The sequence below is a fragment of the Centruroides vittatus genome, unplaced genomic scaffold, assembly GCF_030686945.1.
Source record: "Centruroides vittatus isolate TY-2023 unplaced genomic scaffold, ASM3068694v2 contig_345, whole genome shotgun sequence".
Taxonomy (NCBI): domain Eukaryota; kingdom Metazoa; phylum Arthropoda; class Arachnida; order Scorpiones; family Buthidae; genus Centruroides; species Centruroides vittatus.
In genome coordinates, this window is record NW_027122170.1 from 2,144,762 (window position 1) to 2,166,790 (window position 22,029).

The 22,029-nt window shown below is 29.5% G+C and overlaps 1 protein-coding gene across 3 annotated transcripts in view; it reads left to right on the forward strand.

The window, feature by feature from the left end:
* Nucleotides 1-22,029, forward strand: part of Dhc16F (Dynein heavy chain at 16F) — a 383,439-nt gene that overhangs the window by 201,352 nt on the left and 160,058 nt on the right. For all 3 annotated transcript variants that reach the window (XM_067269011.1, XM_067269009.1, XM_067269010.1), the window contains exons 30-37: nucleotides 687-848; nucleotides 1,069-1,206; nucleotides 2,558-2,711; nucleotides 6,657-6,928; nucleotides 14,519-14,731; nucleotides 16,365-16,550; nucleotides 19,484-19,680; nucleotides 20,915-21,098. In XM_067269011.1, coding sequence (XP_067125112.1) covers nucleotides 687-848; nucleotides 1,069-1,206; nucleotides 2,558-2,711; nucleotides 6,657-6,928; nucleotides 14,519-14,731; nucleotides 16,365-16,550; nucleotides 19,484-19,680; nucleotides 20,915-21,098 — 1,506 coding nt within the window. The remainder of the gene's footprint in view (nucleotides 1-686; nucleotides 849-1,068; nucleotides 1,207-2,557; nucleotides 2,712-6,656; nucleotides 6,929-14,518; nucleotides 14,732-16,364; nucleotides 16,551-19,483; nucleotides 19,681-20,914; nucleotides 21,099-22,029) is intronic.

Genomic DNA, 22,029 nt, shown 5'->3' on the forward strand with positions numbered 1-22,029 from the left:
TGGGATGCAATACTGACTGAGAATTGATCAAGAATCCTGCCTCTTTTGTTGAATGCTAATTCTTTCCTGCAAAATCTTCATGTAACATGAGACAGTGTGGAAACTGCAGATTTTTGAATTAAATAATAATAACTTTTTAATGTTTATCAACTAAAATAAAAACAATATTTCATCAACTGTTGTACATATTTAATCAATAATATTCTGTCAAGCATATGAAACTATTAACACATTGGCCAGGATGATATTAATATTTAAAAAGAAAAACTAAAATGTCTTCACTATGTCCTTTTGCACACCTCAGGAATAAAACTGTCTTTTTTTTTTTCATATTATGCTGAATGAGTAGCCTACAATAAAAGATTGACTTAACCAGAAAAAAAATGGTTTTGTTCCTGAGGAGTTTAAAGGGATATAATGAAGACATTTTAGTTTCTTCTATTTTTTTCATTATAAAAATATGTTTTCAATGATTTCTGAATTAGATGTATTTAAAAAGTTTTGCTTTATTATAAAAAAAAAGTTTCCTCTGGAAAAAAAAAATCTCTCTTGTAAGAGCTATATATACTCATATAAGCTTAAGATTTTTACAATTTAATAAATAATTGAATTCCTACATTTATCTTAAAAACTAATAATTATCCAAGAAATTCGATAGTAACAACATTACTGTATTTATTTTGTAGGATCGGTGCTTTTTGTGTTTAATGGGTGCACTGCAATTAAAGTTGTGTGCTGCTGTTGTGGGACCAGCCGGAACTGGAAAAACAGAAACTGTTAAAGATTTAGCAAAAGCTACAGCCAAACATTGTGTAGTTTTTAATTGTTCTGAAGGATTAGACTATAAAGTGAGAATATTTTATTTTTTTAACAATTAAATTTTTTACATATATTTTATAACAAAACTTTATTTAAACATTGAAATATTGTCTTAAAATGTAGAAAGTGTCAAGATTGACTTAAAAGACCAAAAATAAATAAATTTTCTTTTGTGTAGTGTTAATAAAATATTGGAATTAATAACTACATTGAGCAATATTATTGAAAATAGTAATAAAATTATTTAAGGTGACAGGTCGATTTTTTTGCGGAATGGCACAATCAGGTGCTTGGTGTTGCTTTGATGAGTTTAACCGAATAGATATAGAAGTTTTATCTGTTGTAGCACATCAGCTGCTTACAATAAAAAATGCAAAAGTTGCAATGGTAAGTTTTTATAAAATGCATTTTTCTTTTGTTTTTCTTAATAACTTCAAGTTTTAATTTTAGTGTCAAAGAATCAGCACATTACAGGAATATTGCTATTTTAAAAAATGAATACTTTTAGAACATTTATCAATTCATTTTCAGAAATTTCTTCTACATTGAGAAAAACTTCAAAAATTTGTATTCTGTAAACAAACTGTTATAAATTGTGTATTATACTCTGTGACATGTATAGTTTGATGCATTAAATTCCAGAACAGTGAAAAGATGTTAGTATATTCTATTGTTTTTTAGGGTGATAGGTATACATGGTATGCAACTCCCAGCTTCAACTTTTTAAAAATTTTTCCCAAAATTTAAACCTGTTCCCCTTCAAAACAAATGAACATACCCATATCTATTCACTATATAAACTTTAATGTATTTAATTGTATAATACTACACATTCTGTTATTTTTTAACTGTTGTTTTAGATAATTTTGAGTTTCCACTGTAATTATAATAATAATAATATATATTATGATTTAATTCTATTGATACATTGATATATATAATAATAGTATATCAGTTTAGTCTTGGTTAATGAAACTAAATGGATTTTATGGATGAATTCTCTCTCAGTGTATCAGATGGAAAAAAATCAGATCATAAATAGTAAATTTGTATTTATCTATTTATGATTTGATAAATTTAATAATATAGATACATTGTTTGGCTATAAATTGTTTTAGTATAAACAAATTTTAATAAAAGAATAATATGAAAATTATTCAAAATATTAGATATTTTGTGTGACTTTGAATTTGATAGTTTTAATATTTAGATGTGTGATTAAATTAAATTTTTTAGAATTTGTCAATTAAAAGAAGTTGCATCTATTTGATATTTAGTTTTACTTCTTAAATACAATTTTATGAATTGCAGTAAAACCTGTCCAAAACAGAACCCAAATAAAATTGTGCCTAAACCTGCCTAAATAGGAAAAATTCTTCAGAACAAAGTGATTTTCTATGTTTAAAAAAAACCTGTTCAAATGGAAACCTGACAAACCAGAAAATGTATTTGGTACCATACAATTCTGGTTTGCACAGGTTTTACTATATAATCTTTCAGTGAAATGTTTTTAATTATTTAAAATTATTTTAGAATTTAAAAATCTACAATGATTATAAATTACATTAAAGTGCTTAAAAATATTTGAAATATTTTATAATGTTTAAATGGCTTAACATAATTAATATTAAAGAATTTTAGATAAAAACTTTTATTTTATATAAAAATATATTTATATTTTTGTTGAAATTATTTTACTACATAGTTGTAATTTACTATTTGAAACTTTTCTATGTAGCTATCGAATTTTATGTTTGAAGGGAGAGAAATAAAATTAATTAATTCATGTGCTGCTTTTATTACAATGAATCCAGGATATGCTGGAAGAACGGAATTACCAGACAATTTGAAATCATTATTTCGTCCTTTTTCAATGATGGTACCTGATTATGGTAAAGAGTACAGAATATTTTTTAAATTTTATAAATTTTTTTCTTTAATTCTTCATGTTTTCACATGAAATTACCAGTAATTATAATATAACTTTTTATTATTATTTTAACTAGAAATTAATTTGACTAACATAATATTTACTGTGCAAAATTTACTTCTAACAAGTTTTATAATACAGGGTTTTCCAAAAATAATACTACCATTTTAAATTACTGTAATTACATTATATATTACCCAAGAAGTATCTAATGTACAGCAATTGATACAGTAAGTGTGTGAATATCATCTACCATGAGTGGTGAACCTATGGCACACGTACCCAAAGTGGCACATAAGAAAAAATCATCTGGCATGTAACATAGCATATGATTTCTATTTATCATCTGTCTTTTTCAATCATCCTTTTAGTTTATCACCTGACTATCCTTTTTTCAATCAGCTTTTACATTTATTATAATTAAAGCATATTTGTTTAATTTATTTAAATATTGTTATTTGAAGTCTAAAACTTTGGCACACAAACATTTTTACAGCTAAGTGAAGTACCTGATAAAATAAAGGAATATGTTAAATATGTACAAACAAAATTTGGAAGAACTCAACTAATCAGATCGGACAGAGGAGGTGAATTTTCAAGTACCAACTTAAAGATGTTCTTTAAAAATGAAGGTATTATATGGCTTAAATTCAATGAAACATTGGTATCTAAAAGATTTGTAGTCGATCCCTGTCTTTATACCAGAGGCCATAAAAGATGCTTGTATTTAGCAATTCATGTAGATGACCTAATAGCAATGGCCAAGGATGAACATACGTTAACCGAATTCGAGACCGAAATGAAAGAAATGTTTAAAATCAAGAACTTAGGTGACTTAAAATATTATCTGGGAATACAATTTGAAAGATACAAGAACAGAATATTTTCACTCCGCCAAGAAAAATATATCGAAAATAAATTGAGGGAATTTAACTTCTTTGATTCAAGATCGTCTAATATTCCTATGGACACAGGATATTTAAGAAGAAATGAAATGCCTGACACGTTCAAAAACAACAATGTATACAGAAGTGCTATTGGATCTTTATTATGTCTAGTGACTAACTCGCGTCCAGATATTGCAATAAGTACATCGATATTAGCGAGAAAAGTAACAAAACCTTCGGAAAGTGTTTGGGTGGAAGTAAAAAGAATCTTCCTTATCTGAATTCGACAGAAAAGAAGAAACTTAAATTAGGAAATATTGATGAAAAATTAGAACTTAAACATTATGTAGACGCCGACTGGGGAGGCGATAGTATAGACTGCAAATCGAACACAGAATATTTGCTCTTGTTAAAAGGAAGTCCTATTCATTGGGTTAGCAAAAAGCAACAGTGTGTAGCACTTTCGTCCACCAAAGCGGAGTATGTAGCCTTGGCAGAAGCTACTCAAGAAATTGTATGGATGAAATGACTTCTAGAAGAAATAAATCTACCGATTATAACACCTATGAAAATATTTGAGGACAATCAAAGTTGTATACGACTTTTAAAATTAGGAAAAGCACAACAGTGCACGAAACATGTCAACACAAAATACCATTTTGTACACGATTTAATGAATTTGGGACAAATTACTGTAATCTATTTTCCAAGTGAAAGGATGGGGCAGCAGACTTATTAACAAAGCTGCTAGATGCAAATAAGGTTATGAAATTTACTCGCAATATCGGATTGTATTAACGATCAATCGTTGAGGGGGTGTGTTGGAATCAACAGTCGAAATTATTGTCAACTGTTATACAACATCGTTATGTACAACGAATTGTGTGGCAATGTTTTGTAAACGTTCTTCCATTATGTAATAAAAGGTAGGTGGTGCTGTTGACCCCTCGGGGAACCATTGGTGACAGTGACCTAGTTTCACACTCCCCCTTTTCAGCGCTGACCTTCCGTGAGTCAAGACAGTGTAATCTTTGTGTATTCTTTGTTTCTTTGTTATATAACCAGTTACGCGAGTCTAACTTGTTTTTACTAATATCTCCGCCAAGCAACATCTAGTCTAACATGCCTTACATGGTTTATAACTTTGAAAGTGTCTGCGAAACTCATGTTGCACACTGATGACTGATTATGAGTTTGTGGACTGCAGAACACAAAACTCCTTCCCTGTTGTGAAGTTACATTTTTGTTTACAGCACTTCTTAGAGGCAACATAAGAAAAGACATTTGAATGCAGATTATAGATGAAACTTAGATATTTACTTTTTCAATTAATGTACAGTACATTACATACTTTTCAGATAATAATTAATATAATTATAGTAATTTAAAATGGTAGCATATTTTTAAATGACTCTGTAACAATAATTTTAAAAGTGTACATAAGTGTAAACAGTGTAAAACAATGCTCTCTGAGTCAGATCTGACACCATCTGTGATTTTCAACTCACAGGAACCTTTGAATACACGCAAGCAATTGCATATGGAGACTTGGAAGGTAAACAGATTGAGAAAAGGGATAGTAGAGACATGGAACTCGGAAGTGATTCACTCTACTACGAAGTTAAACAAAATAATACAGATTTATTTTAACATAAGCAAATATTACTACACATTACAAACAGCAGAAATTAAAGATTTTTATATTATCCAGCACCTATCTATTCTATACTATTCTAACCTATCCACACTACTTCCAAGAGAGAGAGAGAGAGTTTACAAACTGTTTGCATGTTAATAAATACCTCTGAACAATGAATGTTCCTTCCTAGCTTTTTTCATGAATATATCTGACAACAGTCCTTGATAATCTTTCATAGAAGACACCCTAAGATAGTTCTGATGATATGGGCACAATGGGGAGCTGAGGTGACAGGGTTTTTCTGGAGTGGCAGTGGGAGGTCAATCTTGATGTCTAACTCAACTCAAATGTTTACTTGGACTCCCTCAAACTCTGCCTGATCTTTTTATCACCTTTCCTTTTATATCCTTCTCACAAATTTGGACATACCCAATTTAGTAAAATTGGATAAAGATTGCAATTATCATCCAATTCCAGATTTCTTTTGTTGACTTCTTTGGATGAGTATTCATTCCAGGAAAATGTGCCATTTTGAAATGAAACACCCCTGTTGTTTTCTATGAGTTTTAGCTTTGTTTAATTTTTTAATTTAATTCATATGTTAAATTTTATAAATAATAGCCTGGGTTCTCACATCAGAAATTGAAAAAAACGCTTTTATTCAGGTTATCATTTATACATTATTTACAGTTACCTTTAAATTTGAAAAGAAAAGAATTAATAAAATGAATTAACTCTTTTTGAATCAAAATTATACTTTATCTGAAAACTGCTATAATTTAATAACACAGAATTATATTTATTTATAGAAACAGTGTTTCTAGTGCACAAATTTTACAAATTCACACTAAATGATCCCAATTTTAACACAAAATAGCAAAAGTTTTGTTGTGCATTTACAAATTGCATTTAAAAATAGCTACCTACTGGTGACCAAATGGATAAGATCACTAAACACTAGTTAGTCACGGGTTTTTACCCTGCCAGCAGCTGGCCATGTAAAGTTTCTGGGTTTCCTTCTCGTTTATAACATCTAACTAGTGACCAATTTCCCATAGAAAGTCCTCCTGGGAGACCTTCCCACTTGGCAGATCACCCATGTGTTGCATTGCTATATACAAACAAAAAAACTTTTAAACACAGCTAAATTAGCATAGATAAATTAAAATTGTATTACTTTAATTTACTTTACAATTAACAATTACTTTAAGAAGCAAATGAGTTACAAAAATCAATTTTATTAAAAATGTAAAAGAGAAATTATTATGATAATTTTATACAATAATTTTTAAAAATTAGCCTATTAATTTTTAAGTTTTTTTAAGATATGTATTATTAAAATTTTAAATTATTTAATTAATTTTTAAAAAATAATTTTCAGTTCTAATTTCTGAAGTAACGCTTTACTCGGAAGGATTTCAAACTTCTAAAATATTAGCTAAAAAAATGACACTATTATACAAACTATGTTCTGAGCAATTATCTCAACAAGATCATTACGATTTTGGAATGAGAGAACTGAAATCTGTGTTACATATGGCTGGTGAATTAAGAAGGAAAAATCCTGATAAAAATGAAGAGTCTGTAATAATACATGCGTTACTAGAAAGCAATATGCCAAAATTTTTGCATAGAGATGTTCATCTGTTTAAGGTATTTAGAAATAATTTTAATAACTGTAATAACTTTTTTATTTGGCATAGATTTTTTCAAAAATACATTCTGAAGTATTTTTGGACTCCCAAAGATTTTTGTAAACTGTCATTGACAAATAACTTTTATAATTATATTATGTGATAACAGCTGTTTTTATTTGTGTAATTTTTTAAATTTTATTTTAATAGAAAAAACATATAAAATGCTAAATTTCTGAAATACTGTTATAATTTCTGTTTTATGCAAATAATTAGGAAAAATATTAAAAATTTTTCTATCTGGATATATTTTTTTTGTACTAAAAATATATATCTGACTCAAAAATCATGCAATTTTGAAATCAAATTTGGGTCATTTATATGCTGAAATCTATTCATTTATGTATTATTATCTATTCATGTACAGTACATCATGGCTAGTGATATGTGGATTTTGCATATTGTTTCTAAAGTCTATGCAGATTTATTGATTCATACTCAACTTTTGTGAAAATTTCTGAATTTTTGTCCAGGATCCTATCTTAATAGCATTAACAAAGCTGGAATAATATTCTACATTCAAATTACAAATTAAACTTTCTTTGTTAAACAGTAAGTTTTACAGCTGCAGATTAAAATATAAGAAATTCATTAGTTTTTAAATTAATAAATCACCATATTTTCACATAGTCTTTTTCATGTATTAATACTATTTCCATAAATTCACCTCCTGAAGAATTTTCCTTTTCTCCTTATATACAATGTACTGTACATACAGTGTATATGTAAAGCATAAAGTATATATGATTTATTCTTTGCTTCTATTTCTTTAACCCTAATATGTAACTGGTTCAAACAGCATTATTTTCTAGGAATTATCATATCCACAGGAATTATCATATTATATCAAACAGCATTATTTTCCAGGAATTATCATATCCTGTAATTATTAGCCAATCAACAACTTTATTTTACCCAGATGCATTACAAAAATTACAATATTTCTCTCCTCAGTGGGTCTCTTCCATACAAGCTAAACACGGCACAAACACTTTTTTGATACACACTCCAATATTTCAATCTTCCAACAGTTTTGACTATTTTCATATTAAAATCATTTTTTTCCTGGGTTCTTTTCATTAACAATACTTTATTATACACAGTCCTTGCCATTATCACTTTCATTTATTGTCTTCCACATCATGATGTGAAAGCAATAACAGCAAGGACTTGTGTATAATAAAGTACAGTGGAACCTCACTTAACAAGCATAATCCATTTCAGAATCTTACTCGTAATGTAAAACACTCGTTAAGCAAAACAGTTTTTCCCATATAAATTAATGTAAAATACAATAATTCATTCCATGCCGAAAAAATACTCAAATATTTTATGTATAATGTTTATTCAAATACATTTATACAATATACATTGTTAAGGAGCGTAAATCATCTTCATCTTTTCATCGAGCATAGAATGAATCAACCTGGAATGCGAATTCGATTTGCAGAAAACAAAAGTAATCACAGATAATATATCTGATAAACATGCCAAACAATATGCCAAATTCTTGGGCTCTGTTAAAGCTATAATTATATATTAGAAATTAATTAATTTGACTAAAGGTAGGCAGTTATGTTTCCATTTTGTATTAAATTTAATAATTATAAATAATTAATTTTTAATTTAGACATTTCTGGAAATTAATTTGGAATCAGTCATTAAATTTAATACAAGATGGAAACATAACTGCCTACCTCTAGTCAAATTAATTTCTAATATTTAATTAAATCCTTTACATAGCCCAAAAATTTGACATATTGTTTGACATGCTTATTATATAACGGGCTATGGTTGTTGATGTTTATGTGTAATATGTGTGAAAACAAGTTTGGAAAAATGTGTGATCATGAGTGACACTAAGATGCTAGCAGAACAAGTGCTAAATACAGACCGATGGAACATGCACACAATCCGGAACTTCCCCTCTCCCCATCACTCATTATGTGAAACATCGCTCATTAAGCGAATCATTTTTTACAATTTTGTTTTGCTCATTATACGAAATACTCATTATGCGAGGTGCTCATTAAGCAAAGTTCCACTGTATTGTTAATGAAAAAATACAGGAAAAAAATGATTTATGAAAATAGTCAAAACTGTTAGAATATTTAAAAATTGGGAAGTGTATTGAAAAAGTGTTTGTGCCTTGTTTAGCTTGTATGGAAGTGTATTGAAAAAGTGTTTGTGCCTTGTTTAGCTTGTATGGAAGAAAACCCACTGAGGAAGGAAATTGTAATTTCTGAAATGCATCTGGGTTAAGTTGTTGATTGGGTAGTAATTATGGAGTCTGTGAACACAATAATTCCTAAAAAATAATGCTGTTTGAACTGGTTATGTGTTAAATATTAAGATAAATTATATAATTTTACTGTTGTCATTGCATGCATGATATGTTCATACAATTTTCCTTCTGTGAAAATTTTGTTTTTCAATTTTTAAATTCAAGTTAAAATTATAAATTTGAGTTTAAAAACCATTAGTTATATTTAGATTCTTCACAGTTTCATTGAGAAAATTTCATATCAGTTATCAAAAATATATTGTAAAAATAATTTTTGTATTTTATGTAAATTCCATGTTATATTTATTTTTCTTGAAAAGAAATATTATCTGTTTTATTTATATTTCTATTAAATTTTTTATTACTAGATAGAATCTTGAAAGAATTGGAATCATTTTGAGTGATAAAATGAAATAATTAACAATATTTTTGTCATTTTACTTTTTTGGATATTATATATAACAGAGGGAAAGTATGGAAATCAGCCAAAAAATAACCCCCAAGAGTTTTACATTTTTTGACTCAGGGCCTTAAAACACTAAAAAATGCAAAAAATGTTGGGGGGGGTTTTTTCTGTGTGTCCTCATATAACAAGTCTAAGTAAATTTGTCTCTGCTCCACCAAATGTTACTACAGAATACAAAGAGACTGTATCTTAATCATAGGAAGATCAAACACCTAGCAGTCACTGAGGTGTCTGGACTTAAAAGATCAGACTCAAGTTAAATGCTTAGGCTCTGGTGGTACTACCCAATGGGGACCAACCTTCCTCGCTTTCCTTGCTGTCAAGTCCAATCCTCTTACATTGCCATACAGTTTTGTGTGCAGCCTGTACTGCACTAGAGTGTCTACCATTGAAAGTATTGCTCACACATTAACGGTCGGCGTGGTCCCCCTTCCCCTAGATAAGGGCAGGGCTTAAAGTGACTCTCTTTTTTAGCTTTTTTAGCTTTTTTTCATAGCTCCTTTCTTTTTTAGCTTTTTCTGAGAAAAACTCACTTTTTTAGCTTTTTTCACTTCCCATGTGAAATTTTTTTTTCGTAAATGCGCTCAGGAGCGAAATAGCAACCAGCACTTCCCCGTATGCCTTATGGACTGTGCGCGACATGTTAAGGCACTGTCATACACACATGTAGTGTACTACATTTATATAGACTAACAAAACGAGGAGCTTCCCAAAGCTTGATACTCTGCACATGCTGTAGGAATTTGCACATGGGTTCTCCTTGTTTGTATCCTTGTGAAATACCGATCTCCGCAGTGCTTCGATATAATCACGCTGCATTAAGTCAAGTACACTTCTAGTTCGGCGTTAAGAGTGATTTTTATACAGCATTATTTTTAGCATTTGTATTTATTTAAGCGCAGTGGACAAAAGAAAGAAGTAGATTTTATTTAATACTAACAGTAGAAACTCATGTTTTAGCAACGGAAAATTGTATAGAACCCAATACTTTCTGAAGTAAGTTGCTAAGCAAACTTCTTCCCAACCGCCTGCTATTCTTTAGCTTAAACGATGACATTTACTCGTTTTTGACTACCGTAGAAAAACCGAAAAAATAATTGTTGAGCAATAATAAATTTGATTTCTACTGTTGTTATTAAATAAAATGTTATAGGACGCTCGTTTCAAAGTTTGTATCTTTCTCGCACTCTGTAAAATTAAAGATCAAGCGAATCTCGTGCCAGGAAATACAAGATTTTAAACTAATATCCTAAATATTAATAACTTCTGTAGAGACAATCTTTAGACAAAGACAAAAGTTTGGTTTTAAGTGGGTGCTTATATATTTGGCATGCACCGTGGTTTTCTGCATTCTAACGGTGTCCTTCATTTTCCATTTCAACAAACTATAAAACTCTTCATGCACGTGCACATTCGAACAGCTGCGGTCAATCTGGCACCAAATTAAAAAATTAATTTGTAAATATTTAGCGTCGAAAAACTACTATTTTCACTTTAATCTAGCTTTTTGATATGCTTCTAGTCGAACTCAGTCAAAAAATTAATTTAATTATAATTTATTGAAGATTTTAATATTTTAATATTAGAAAGTAATTAGCATAAATTACATGGTGTCATGTCTCATCTTCGCTCCTGTTCAAGTTTATTGTCCTATACATGCGCCAATGTTCGTTTTTACTTCTGCTGGGGTTTTATTTCAACCTCGACCATTTGGTTACGCAAAGTGGGGAGATGGGCATCATGTGATCGCGTACCTGACTTTTTACAAGTTTCCTTACCTCGAAAGAAACTTATACTTTTTCTTGATTTTAATTATTATTAATTAACTTTTTTGATGGATTCTTATATCTTGTATTATCTAAAGTTGCAGATATAAATGCATAAAACTTTATTTTAAAAATTGTTTTTCTTATATTTTAAAATTCAAAAATAAATTAAATATCGGAAATGCTAAACTATAATACTGTACAGTGTGTTTTACATTATCATTGCGAACAGATACAGCCAATTATTTTATAAACATATTTATTATTTCAATTTTTATAAATTATTTAATTTGATGCAACGTAATCAATTAATTACTGTGGTGCGTTAACATGGGCGTAGCCAGGAACGGGCATGGGTGGGCACATCCCCCCAGTTAACCTGGTGCCCCTCCCCAGAAAATTACAGCCCGGCCCCCACGCAGTTAACTTGGTTCCCCTCCCCAGAAAATTACAGCTTCTACTAGGACCCCCATAACAACGCGTTAATTAATATGGAGGCGAGACTCGATTCAATTACTTTTTCATTTCAGACATTAATTACAGTGTTATTTTAATGTAATTTTATACATAATGTATGTTTATTATAATTAATAAATCTATATAGGAATAATATCTGTGTCTAATAAAACAAAGCGATTATAAAAATGAAAAGTGTGCGTTCCATCTCGATCTTTTGTGAGCGAAATTTCATGATTTTAATTTTTAAAAAATGAGATTTTTATTTATAATTTCTGTAATTTGATCTATAAGAGCAAAAAACTAAACTTATCAAATATCAACTCTCTGTAAATAATTTCATCATTTGCTTATTAACGTCAGATTTGTTAAATTTCATGGGATTGTATATTTTTCAACTTGAGGGTAGTAGAAAGCTTTGTATATTTTCTCCCGTGAAAGTAATAAACTCTGCCGGTTCCCCACGGTGAAGGACAACAAACTGCTAAATGTTTAATTAGATTGTTTTCATAAATTCTCTTCTCTGTCAGTTGTGGGTCGAATGACTAACAAATTGTTTTATTGTATTCAGGGGAATAGATTTGGAGACTAGTATTACCAGTAATGAATGCTGTAATTTTATTTTTAATCATTTAAAAAATATTGATAAAATTACCAAATAAATGATTGGGTCACAATTACTAGTGGTATTGCTATATAACAGACGTGGGCAAATGAGACTCCGAGAGCCGCATGCGGCTCTTTTTGAATTTTATTTGGCTCTTGCCGAAAGTGTTAATTTTTTATTATTATTTTTACAGTTTTATTTCCACAATTTTGTGAAAATATGTTTATTAAAAAAATTCAATACTTGTTCTATATTATATAATAAAATCCAGGTACAGAATAAAAAAGTACAGAACTGCGGCTCCCATGCATTTTGCAAAACCTACATTTCGGCTCCCACTGAACTTTTGCTTGCCCACCCCTGCTATATAATGAACATGCAACCCACTGATTCTGCCAGAAGTTGTTTTTTTTTTCTTCTTTAATTACATTTTTTTTAATGAAGAAATCAAAAAATGTACTCTTGAAATAAATGGCATTTGAAATTTGGCATGTTATATGGAAACACATTCTGGTAGTTATGTTACTATTCCATTTGCTTTGCTGTGTAACAGTGGGAATTCTGTACGGGGCACATGAAAACTTAATGCGGGCCTGTTCTGGCTTAATGCAGTCTTACTGGTCACTTTTCTGGAGTATAAACTCAGCCTAACTATTTTCATATTTAATCTTATCAGTCCACTTAATAATCAATCTAATATCATATGCAATGTTATTGATACAAAATATGTGTTCGTTTGTGTGTTTTTTTAATAATGCCTGTTTTCGTTCATTTTAACACTATTAGCTTTTTTAGCTTTTTTTCAGTGTGAACTCTCTTTTCTCACTTTTTTTTATTGCCATGACTGCTTTAAGCCCTGTAAGGGGAATCCTGCCTGGTATGTCCACCGGACTATAGGTCAAACAGAACCAATACTACTTCCATCAATTCTTTTAATGTCTCTAAGTTTCCTTTACTTGGTGCTAGTGTTTGAAGTACTTGGTCTTTGGGCTTATTCCAATCAATGTGATTAGCCCTCCTATGGAAGTCATCCATGTGGGGGCAGTCAAGTACATAGTACCTCGCATCACCGCGCGGGCACCCACAGGAGTAGCAACCATCTCTGTGTTCAAACTTGGACTTGAAGTGGAGAAACTTCCCGTGTCTCATAAGGACTTGGGTCAGCATCTAACTACAACTGATCGGAGTTAAGCCAACTTCAGGCACGAAGGCAGAGGTTGACCTACCTACTGTACTGAGGTTTAGCACTCTTGCAAATATGTCATTGATCTCTGCAGTAGAGTACTTTTTATGTAAAATGCTGGAGGTTCCACCTTCTCCATTTCAAATGGGCCCTTGGCCGCTGTTTTGGCCAGGTGATCAGCATGCTTGTTGCCCGGAATCCTGGTGTGGTCTCGGACCCATCTCAGGTCAACTTGTCGCACATGCCTCACCCTCAGTACCCTACTTCTGATCTCTGGTAATAAACGATTTTGATGGTATGTTATTGTATGGGGAGATATGATTTTGTTTGCTTTTTGTCAAAAATTTCCAAAATTTTGCAAGAAGGTTTTTGTTAGGGGGCATTGATGTTATTAAATTATAGTGGTTAAAGGTTAAGGGGATTGCTTGTCATATTGAGAGTTTGGTCGGTCTTAATGAAGATTTTACTCATTATTAACATTCATGATCTTTTATAAAACTTATCTCTACCCTCAAAATTAAGCTTTTTGCCATTTTATAATAATTAATTAAATAAAAAGTTCTTTAATAAAATCTCATAATCGATGGTACCACATACAATTTTAACTATTTTTGCTGGGAACATTATGCAAGTCGTTGCTGAATTGTTTTAGATAATGTTTTTAATTAAAAATTAATAATTTTAATCTTAATATTACAAAATACATTGTATTTCAAATATTTGTTAATTAAACATATTTTGAAAAATTCTTAGAAATTAAAACAAAAACATTTTACTTCTATTTCAGGCTCTACTTCAAGATTTGTTTCCTGATACACAATTGTCAATGCCCAAAGACGATGTTTTACAAGAGGCATTAAAATATTCTCTCATTACAAAAGGATTACAACCGACTAAAATTACGATAAAAAAAGCAACTCAGTTATTCCAAACTATGGTTGCACGTCACGGTGTTATATTAGTAGGCCCTGCTGGTAGTGGAAAGACAACTTGTTATGAAGTAATCTGATATTTTGAAAAATGAATATTATAGACTGTATATATATATATATATAAATGTGTGCATGTGCGTGTGTGGTAGTCAAAAATAAGAAGTAAAGAAACATTTGAAGCAACTTTTATTATGTTAATCATTCAAGTATTTACAGAAGATTACCTTTAAAATAAGCACTTTTTGAGCTACACATTTCTTCCAGAGCCCATTGTATTTGTCAAAGCAGGCCTGGAAGCCAAGTCAGTCTCTAAAGGCTTTAATTACTACAGCTTCATACAGTATTTGATGCCTATTAGTCATTATTGCATAATAAATAACTGATCAAGACCATAACAATGCTCTCTTTATCTTTTGATTTTGTCTCCAGAGACTTTTAACTGTTTTCTAAAATGAAAGAAAAGTTGAAGGAGTGCACATTTTTATCAGTAACAGAGATGGAGACCCTAATGATGAGAGCCTGTAAACACATCACAGAAAATAGCATCCAGGACTGCTTTGACAAGTGGTATGGATGCAAGCAGAAGTGTGTAGCTACAGTAGGGGCTTATTTTTGAAAGTGATGTGGTGTAATAGTTTCTAAATACTAGGTAATAAACAAAACTTCACATTTTACAAACTGGAGTAATAAGTTTAATAATATAAAATCATTTTTGACTAAATTAACAAGTCTTCCTCAGTTACTGAACTAACAAATAGAAAGTTCAAACAAAAAGAATACAAGATAAAAATTTAAACATAATGGGAAATGATACAAAATTATGACATATAAAATTAAATAACAAAGATAAAAAAATTGAAAATAAAATAATAAAAACATGTAATATATTGTAGACGTAAAATAATGTAAGATAGATTGTGTGTTACCCTTTACTCGGTATAACAAGTCCTAGTATACAAGAATGTCCAAAGTGGACAAAAGTATAATATAAGTAATAAGAAGTACAAGAAGCACATATCAACATCAAAATGTAATATAGAGTTCATATATGGAATGCCATGGGGTAAACAGGGTGTTTGCATCGTGGTAGTTGATGCATGCACATTTTCTGTAAGCTTTATAAATTTCTACCATTTCTAAATATTTATGTGAATCGATGTTTATAGTAGGTCTGATGATCTTAACCTCTTCCCAATTCACCTGGACATCAGGGTGATTAACAATCCACCAAAGTTGTGTTAGAGAGTTTCCTGTCAACAGTTTATTTGTGTTTTTCGATCCTCTGATGCAGATTTTGCCTGGCAGTTTCATGTACATGAATTTTATTTTAATTTGGTTGCTCTCTAATGAGATGGAATAAATCTCAGGACAATTATTGCAATCATAACAGAGTTTGTTATTTCCAAAAATCTTGAAGACAGTTTGGTTACATTTGTATCTTAGTTTTTATGTTAATAAACTTATTACTGGAATTTATGGAGTTTATAAGGTGTGAATTTTTGTTTACAATCATAATTTCCTCCAGTTTTTTACAATACTTTTGATACTAAGTAATAAAACCTTATATATATATATATATGTGATATAAATTAATATAATTTTAAGAAATGAAATTAATTTATATTTAAAGTCATTATATTTTAATAAAATAATTTTAATGTTTTAGGTAAACTTATTTTAATGATGTTTTTGCACTTTCAGATTTTAAAAAATAGTCTAAATATCTTATATGACAAACAAGAAAATAACAAGTTTTATTGGTCTGTCAAAACACATGTTTTAAATCCAAAAAGTATTTCTTTAGTAGAACTGTATGGAGAAATAAATTCACTAACTTTGGAATGGAAGGATGGACTTATGGGATCAATTGTGAGGACAGCTGTGCAGGTAATTTAATTAGTCATTTGTATAGGAACACACAATTCAAATAAACAAAAGTTATTCAATTTTTATATTGAGATGGAAAGACAACTGAATATTATATCTATTTAGATCACAAAAACAATTTTACTAACAGAGGAGTTACTATTATAATGTTTGTTATGTATGTAAACCTCCAGGGGATAACCCACACCGAATTGCCCGTTGATCTAGTTAGGCAACCTCATATCTTTGACCTTTGTCATGTTCTTTTGTCTCTGGGCAGTTGTGCATTAGCTGTAGTGACATTTAGACCTGGAGACACAAAATTATGTTTGTTTTATAATTACAAGTTACAAGTAATAATAAGTTAATTATATACATTAACAGTTTTAATTTAATTTAATTTAGTTTTAATAGATGGTAAACTGAGATACGACAGACATATCAAAAATTTAATAAAAACTGTTGCTAAGTTTACTAGCATAATCAGAAAAATACAGGATTTCCTAAACATAAATATGATAAAATGACTTTATCATATCTGTACAGAATCAAAAATTCAATACGGTATGACTACATGGGGAACTGTCTGCAAATACAACAAAATCATCTAATGAGAGCCATTTCTAAATTAAACTACTATGAATCAACTTCCTATTGTTATCAACAAGAAAAAATTGACAACATAAAAACTTTATATGCAAAGCAAACTGTACTTCTCTCTTAAAATATATAAAGCTTAAAACACATAACAGTTACCTTCTAAACATTATCGAAAATCATTGCAGGAAGGAAAACTACAGCCATCATCTAAACCATAACTTCTTAAAACCCTGAACAAAACTTTCAATTGGACAAATTGCCCCAGTCTTTCAAATGATAAAATACTGGAATCTGTTATATAAAGATTTCCAAGAGATAACTAACAAGAAGAAATTTAAGTTAAACATAAGAGAAAACCCCCTCAGCCAGATCTTTAAAGTAAATACATTTTAACTGGAAAAAATAACCAATGATTCTGCAGATCAAAAACCTTTTTCCTTTACACCAAAAAAAAAAAAAAAAAAAAAGAGGGAAAGCGTAGGAAGTGGGGGAAGTAAATTTCCAAAGAGATTTTGACTACAGTGGATAAATTATGCTTTTCTGTTTTAGTACAGTGAAAATTTTTTTTCCTTAGCTATTAATGCATTTGTATTTCTTTTTTTTTATGATTTGCAGAAACTTTATTTCTCTGTTGTTCGTTTTTTGTATATTTGTGGCACTTGAAAAAGGCCAAATGGCCACAGTGTCTTTTGAGATTGAGATTAACAAGTAATCATTTATTTTACATACACAATAATGTTGGAAGGATCTAACAAGCAAAAAGGTTAACTTAGTATTTTTATAATATCTTTACTTCTAATGTTCAACTTAAGATAGATTATTATTTTTAGTTCAACCATTTTATTAGTTAACTTTATATTTTATTAGTTTTTTGAAAAGCAATGGATTTTTCATTTTCTGTTTCAATACATTGTTTTTAATATGTTACAAACACTCAATACAAAAGTAATAATAATCTTTATTGGCAACACAAAATTTTTTTATAATAAACTTATTTTGTAGTAATAATAATCTGTGATGCCAACAGAAAAGAAAAAGAATTTTTTTAAAATGTTATATTGAGATATTTTTATATACTCTAAAATATAATTTGATAATACATTATATACAATAAAGACTATAATATATTTAATAAATATAAGAGGACTTGCTGTATTATAAAGATATCAAATGTATAAAAATGAATAATAATAGATTTTTTTCATTTATTGAACTTTTCTTCTTTATTTAATTATAAAAATACTTATTTCTCAAAATTAAATATAATATTTTAATCTGATATATGTTATGCTGAACCCAGGAATGTTGCTCATTTTGTAAAATAGGCAAAAATATGAATAATTTGTGAAATCAGCAGTTGATGTCTCACTTTTACAAAAGTGACAATATTCCTATCAAATTCACAAAATTGGCAGTTTAGTCAAGTGGCACTAACTTGGCATTGTACTAAATTTATGAACTTACATATTTTAGAGAGTTCACTTTGTTTTATTTTTGTTCACCGTTGTTTTAGAGTTTCTAATTTCAAAGTTTTTCACAAATTATTGGATGATTTTGTAAGATTATATTTTCACTAATATTGAATAGAAATATACGCTTTTACTACTGTTTGAAAGAGGGCTATTTATAGTTTTGTATTGACCTTAAATGCATTTGATGTGTGCCCCATATGTGGCATGATAGATGTCCAGACAGTACTCCCATTCTCACCAAACCTTCTCAGGCATGTCTTGTGTGACTTTCCCAATGGTGGTGTGAATGTGCTGTGTGCTGTTTCAATTTCAGTAACATTCTTAGAAGTAGAAGGACATAAACATAGTCTTTGATGAATCTTCACAGGAAGAAATCGCACACTGTGATTAACCTGGCAGTTCATTTAAGTAATCCCTGACATCCGGTCAGGTTTGGTTACCCCAGTCATTGGATATTGCGGTTTGCAATTTCTTCCTGTGGGATTTCGTCAAGGACAAAGTTTACATTTGCCACTCCAACAAAGTTACTGAAATTGAAACAGTGCATTCACATCACCGTCGGGAAAATCACACAAGACATGCCTGAGAAGGTTTGGCAATAATGGGAGTATCTGCTTTGCCACACTTGGGGCACACAAAAGCTGCAAAAATCCCTCTTTCAAACAGTAGTATAATATCATGTATTTGTGTTTAATATTAGTCAAAATATAATCTTACGAATTTGTCCAATGATTTGTGCACACCCTGTATATGCTTTAGTTTTAATTTAGCATGAAATTTAATGTCTATATAATGAACATTATTAAGAAGTATAAAATATTATTCAGTAATTTTAATAAGAATATAATACTAAAACAAATGTTTTTAATTATATTTCTATAGGAACAAAATGATTGCCACCATTGGATTATCTGTGATGGCCCAGTTGATGTTTTGTGGATTGAAAATTTAAATTCAGTACTTGATGATAATAAAACGCTCTGCCTTGCCAATAGTGAAAGAATCAAGCTTACACCTTTGATCCATATGTTGTTTGAAGTTGATGATCTTACTCAGGCTTCTCCTGCTACAATTAGCAGGTATTGGTATTAATTTTTTAAAATAGCATTTCTCAGTATCGAATTTTAAGACAACACTCTTAAATTGTATTTTTTATCATAAGATTTATTTTAATATGGAATAAAACCTGTTCTAATAATAAAACTTAAAATAAAAAATCCAAATGTTTTTAAATGTACTTTATAAGAGAAAAATAGAATGAATAATTCATGATTTTATTTGATTGTTCCAATTGGCCTGCAATTTGAAAAAATTGTAGACCTATAAATTCCCATTGTCCATCAGTCTGTCTTTCATTAATCTCAAGAACAGTGTTAGATAAATGAAAATCAAGACCAGATATGGAAAGCTTGGGCAGGCTGCTCCAATTAACTCTATATGAACTTCCAATGCAAATCAGAAGTCACGTTATTTCAATTTAAAAATTTTCTCCCAAAAGGAGTTGGATAGATGATCAACACGACGCCATTGCTAATAGAAAAGTATGATGTACTGTACAGGGGCAAGACACTACAGTACTAATTTTTCATTATATAGAAATAATTGCTAACAACTGAATTTAAGTATAATTATGAAAGTTAATTGAAATGTAAAAGGATATTACTATTATGCTGATGATGATTATTAATTTTTAACTTTGATAATTATTTTAATAAAATAAAATATTTTAAAATAACTACTGATAGTTATATTTATTTTATCAAAAATTGTCGTCGTCTTCATAAATATAAAAATATTTAATTGTAATGTAGTTTACACATTAAATATACAATTTGTATTTTAGATTTAGTTAATACTGATCTGATAGAGAATGAATGATTAAAAATTATCAAATAATTGTAAATTCTGAAAGGTGAAAAAATGATAGATAAATGTGGCAAAGCATTTGGAAAATATTGGACAATCAAAAACTGTACATAAAGACGATAGATTGCTTGTAAATGCTTATAGATGGAGACAATTTACAAATTTGAAAATTTATATACAGAAATACTAGTCCAAGTTATAGATTTGAATCCATTTTCATCTGAAAACACATCAAAATTGACAAAGATGATTTCTAGCTGTTATAAATGATTTTAGAGATGAAACTGTAGTTTAATTGATTATTTTATTGTATCATAATTTAAGTGAAAAATTATCTTATTAATATAAATATTCTTTATGTAACTTCACTTTTTAAATATTGAATTTAAAATTTATTAAATAATTTTTCTTTTTATAAAATTTTGTACTAAGAAAGAATTTTTTTAGATGCGGTATGGTGTATATCGATTCAGAATATTTAGATTGGCGTCTCATTGTCAAGACGTGGCTTTCTAAACTTCCAGAAACCATGTCGGACGAAATTAAAAAATATCTCTGGAGGTGTTTTGATAAATACGTTGATACTGGATTACAGTTTGTGAAACAAAATTGTATAGAGACAATTGCTCAGGTAATCAATTATATAATTATATTATTAGTTTACTAGTTATTCAAATGAATTATTTTCATTATTTGCATTAAATGAAAAATTAAATGAATTTTTCATTTAATTTAAGATACATGTGTGTGTGTGTATGTGTGTGTATATATATATATATATAAGAGAAATTTTGTTAAATTAAAATGTTCTTAATAAAAAAAGGCAAATAAACTTAAAAACCTTTAATATTTTCAGAGTTATCATTTAATATTACAAAATGAACAATCAATATGCCTTTTTTTCTATTTCTATTTTTTAAAATAAGTTTCAAAGAAAACAGTTGAATTATTTTATAAATATCAAATTGCCAAATTATTTTAACTTACATTGCACCCAAAAATTGAAAATATGCAGGTAATAATAGCGAGGTTGAGGCCAAAGTTTTCAATGTGAAAACGTGTATGTCGGACATTCAGTGCCACTTTCCTGTAACCCTAGAAATTTGACAATGGCGTTTAGAATGTCGAGCATGATTCCACTGACTTTCCAAATGCCATTGTCAAACTTCTAGGCTTACAGGAAAGCGGTGCTGAATGTCTGACGTTTGTGTTGAAAACTTCAGCTTCAACCTCATTAATGATTTATGGAATGTATTGAATCAATTAAGTTAACTAAAAGATAATTTAATTTAATTTAAATAAATTAATAATTGTGTGGTCAAATTTTACGTACGGTGACCATCAATGGCCGTGGTTGTGACTGTTCGTGCTCCTGACTGACTCCTCCCAGAGGGGGAGCTGCCAGCAGGCCACTAAGTGTATAACATTACTAGTTATTGATACATGTGTTCAAGAAGTATTGTGAATCCATAACTAGTGGCATTATACATTCGGCAGCCTGCCGGTAGCTCCCCTCCAGTAGGAATCAGTTGGGAGCACGAACAGTCACAACCACAGCCATG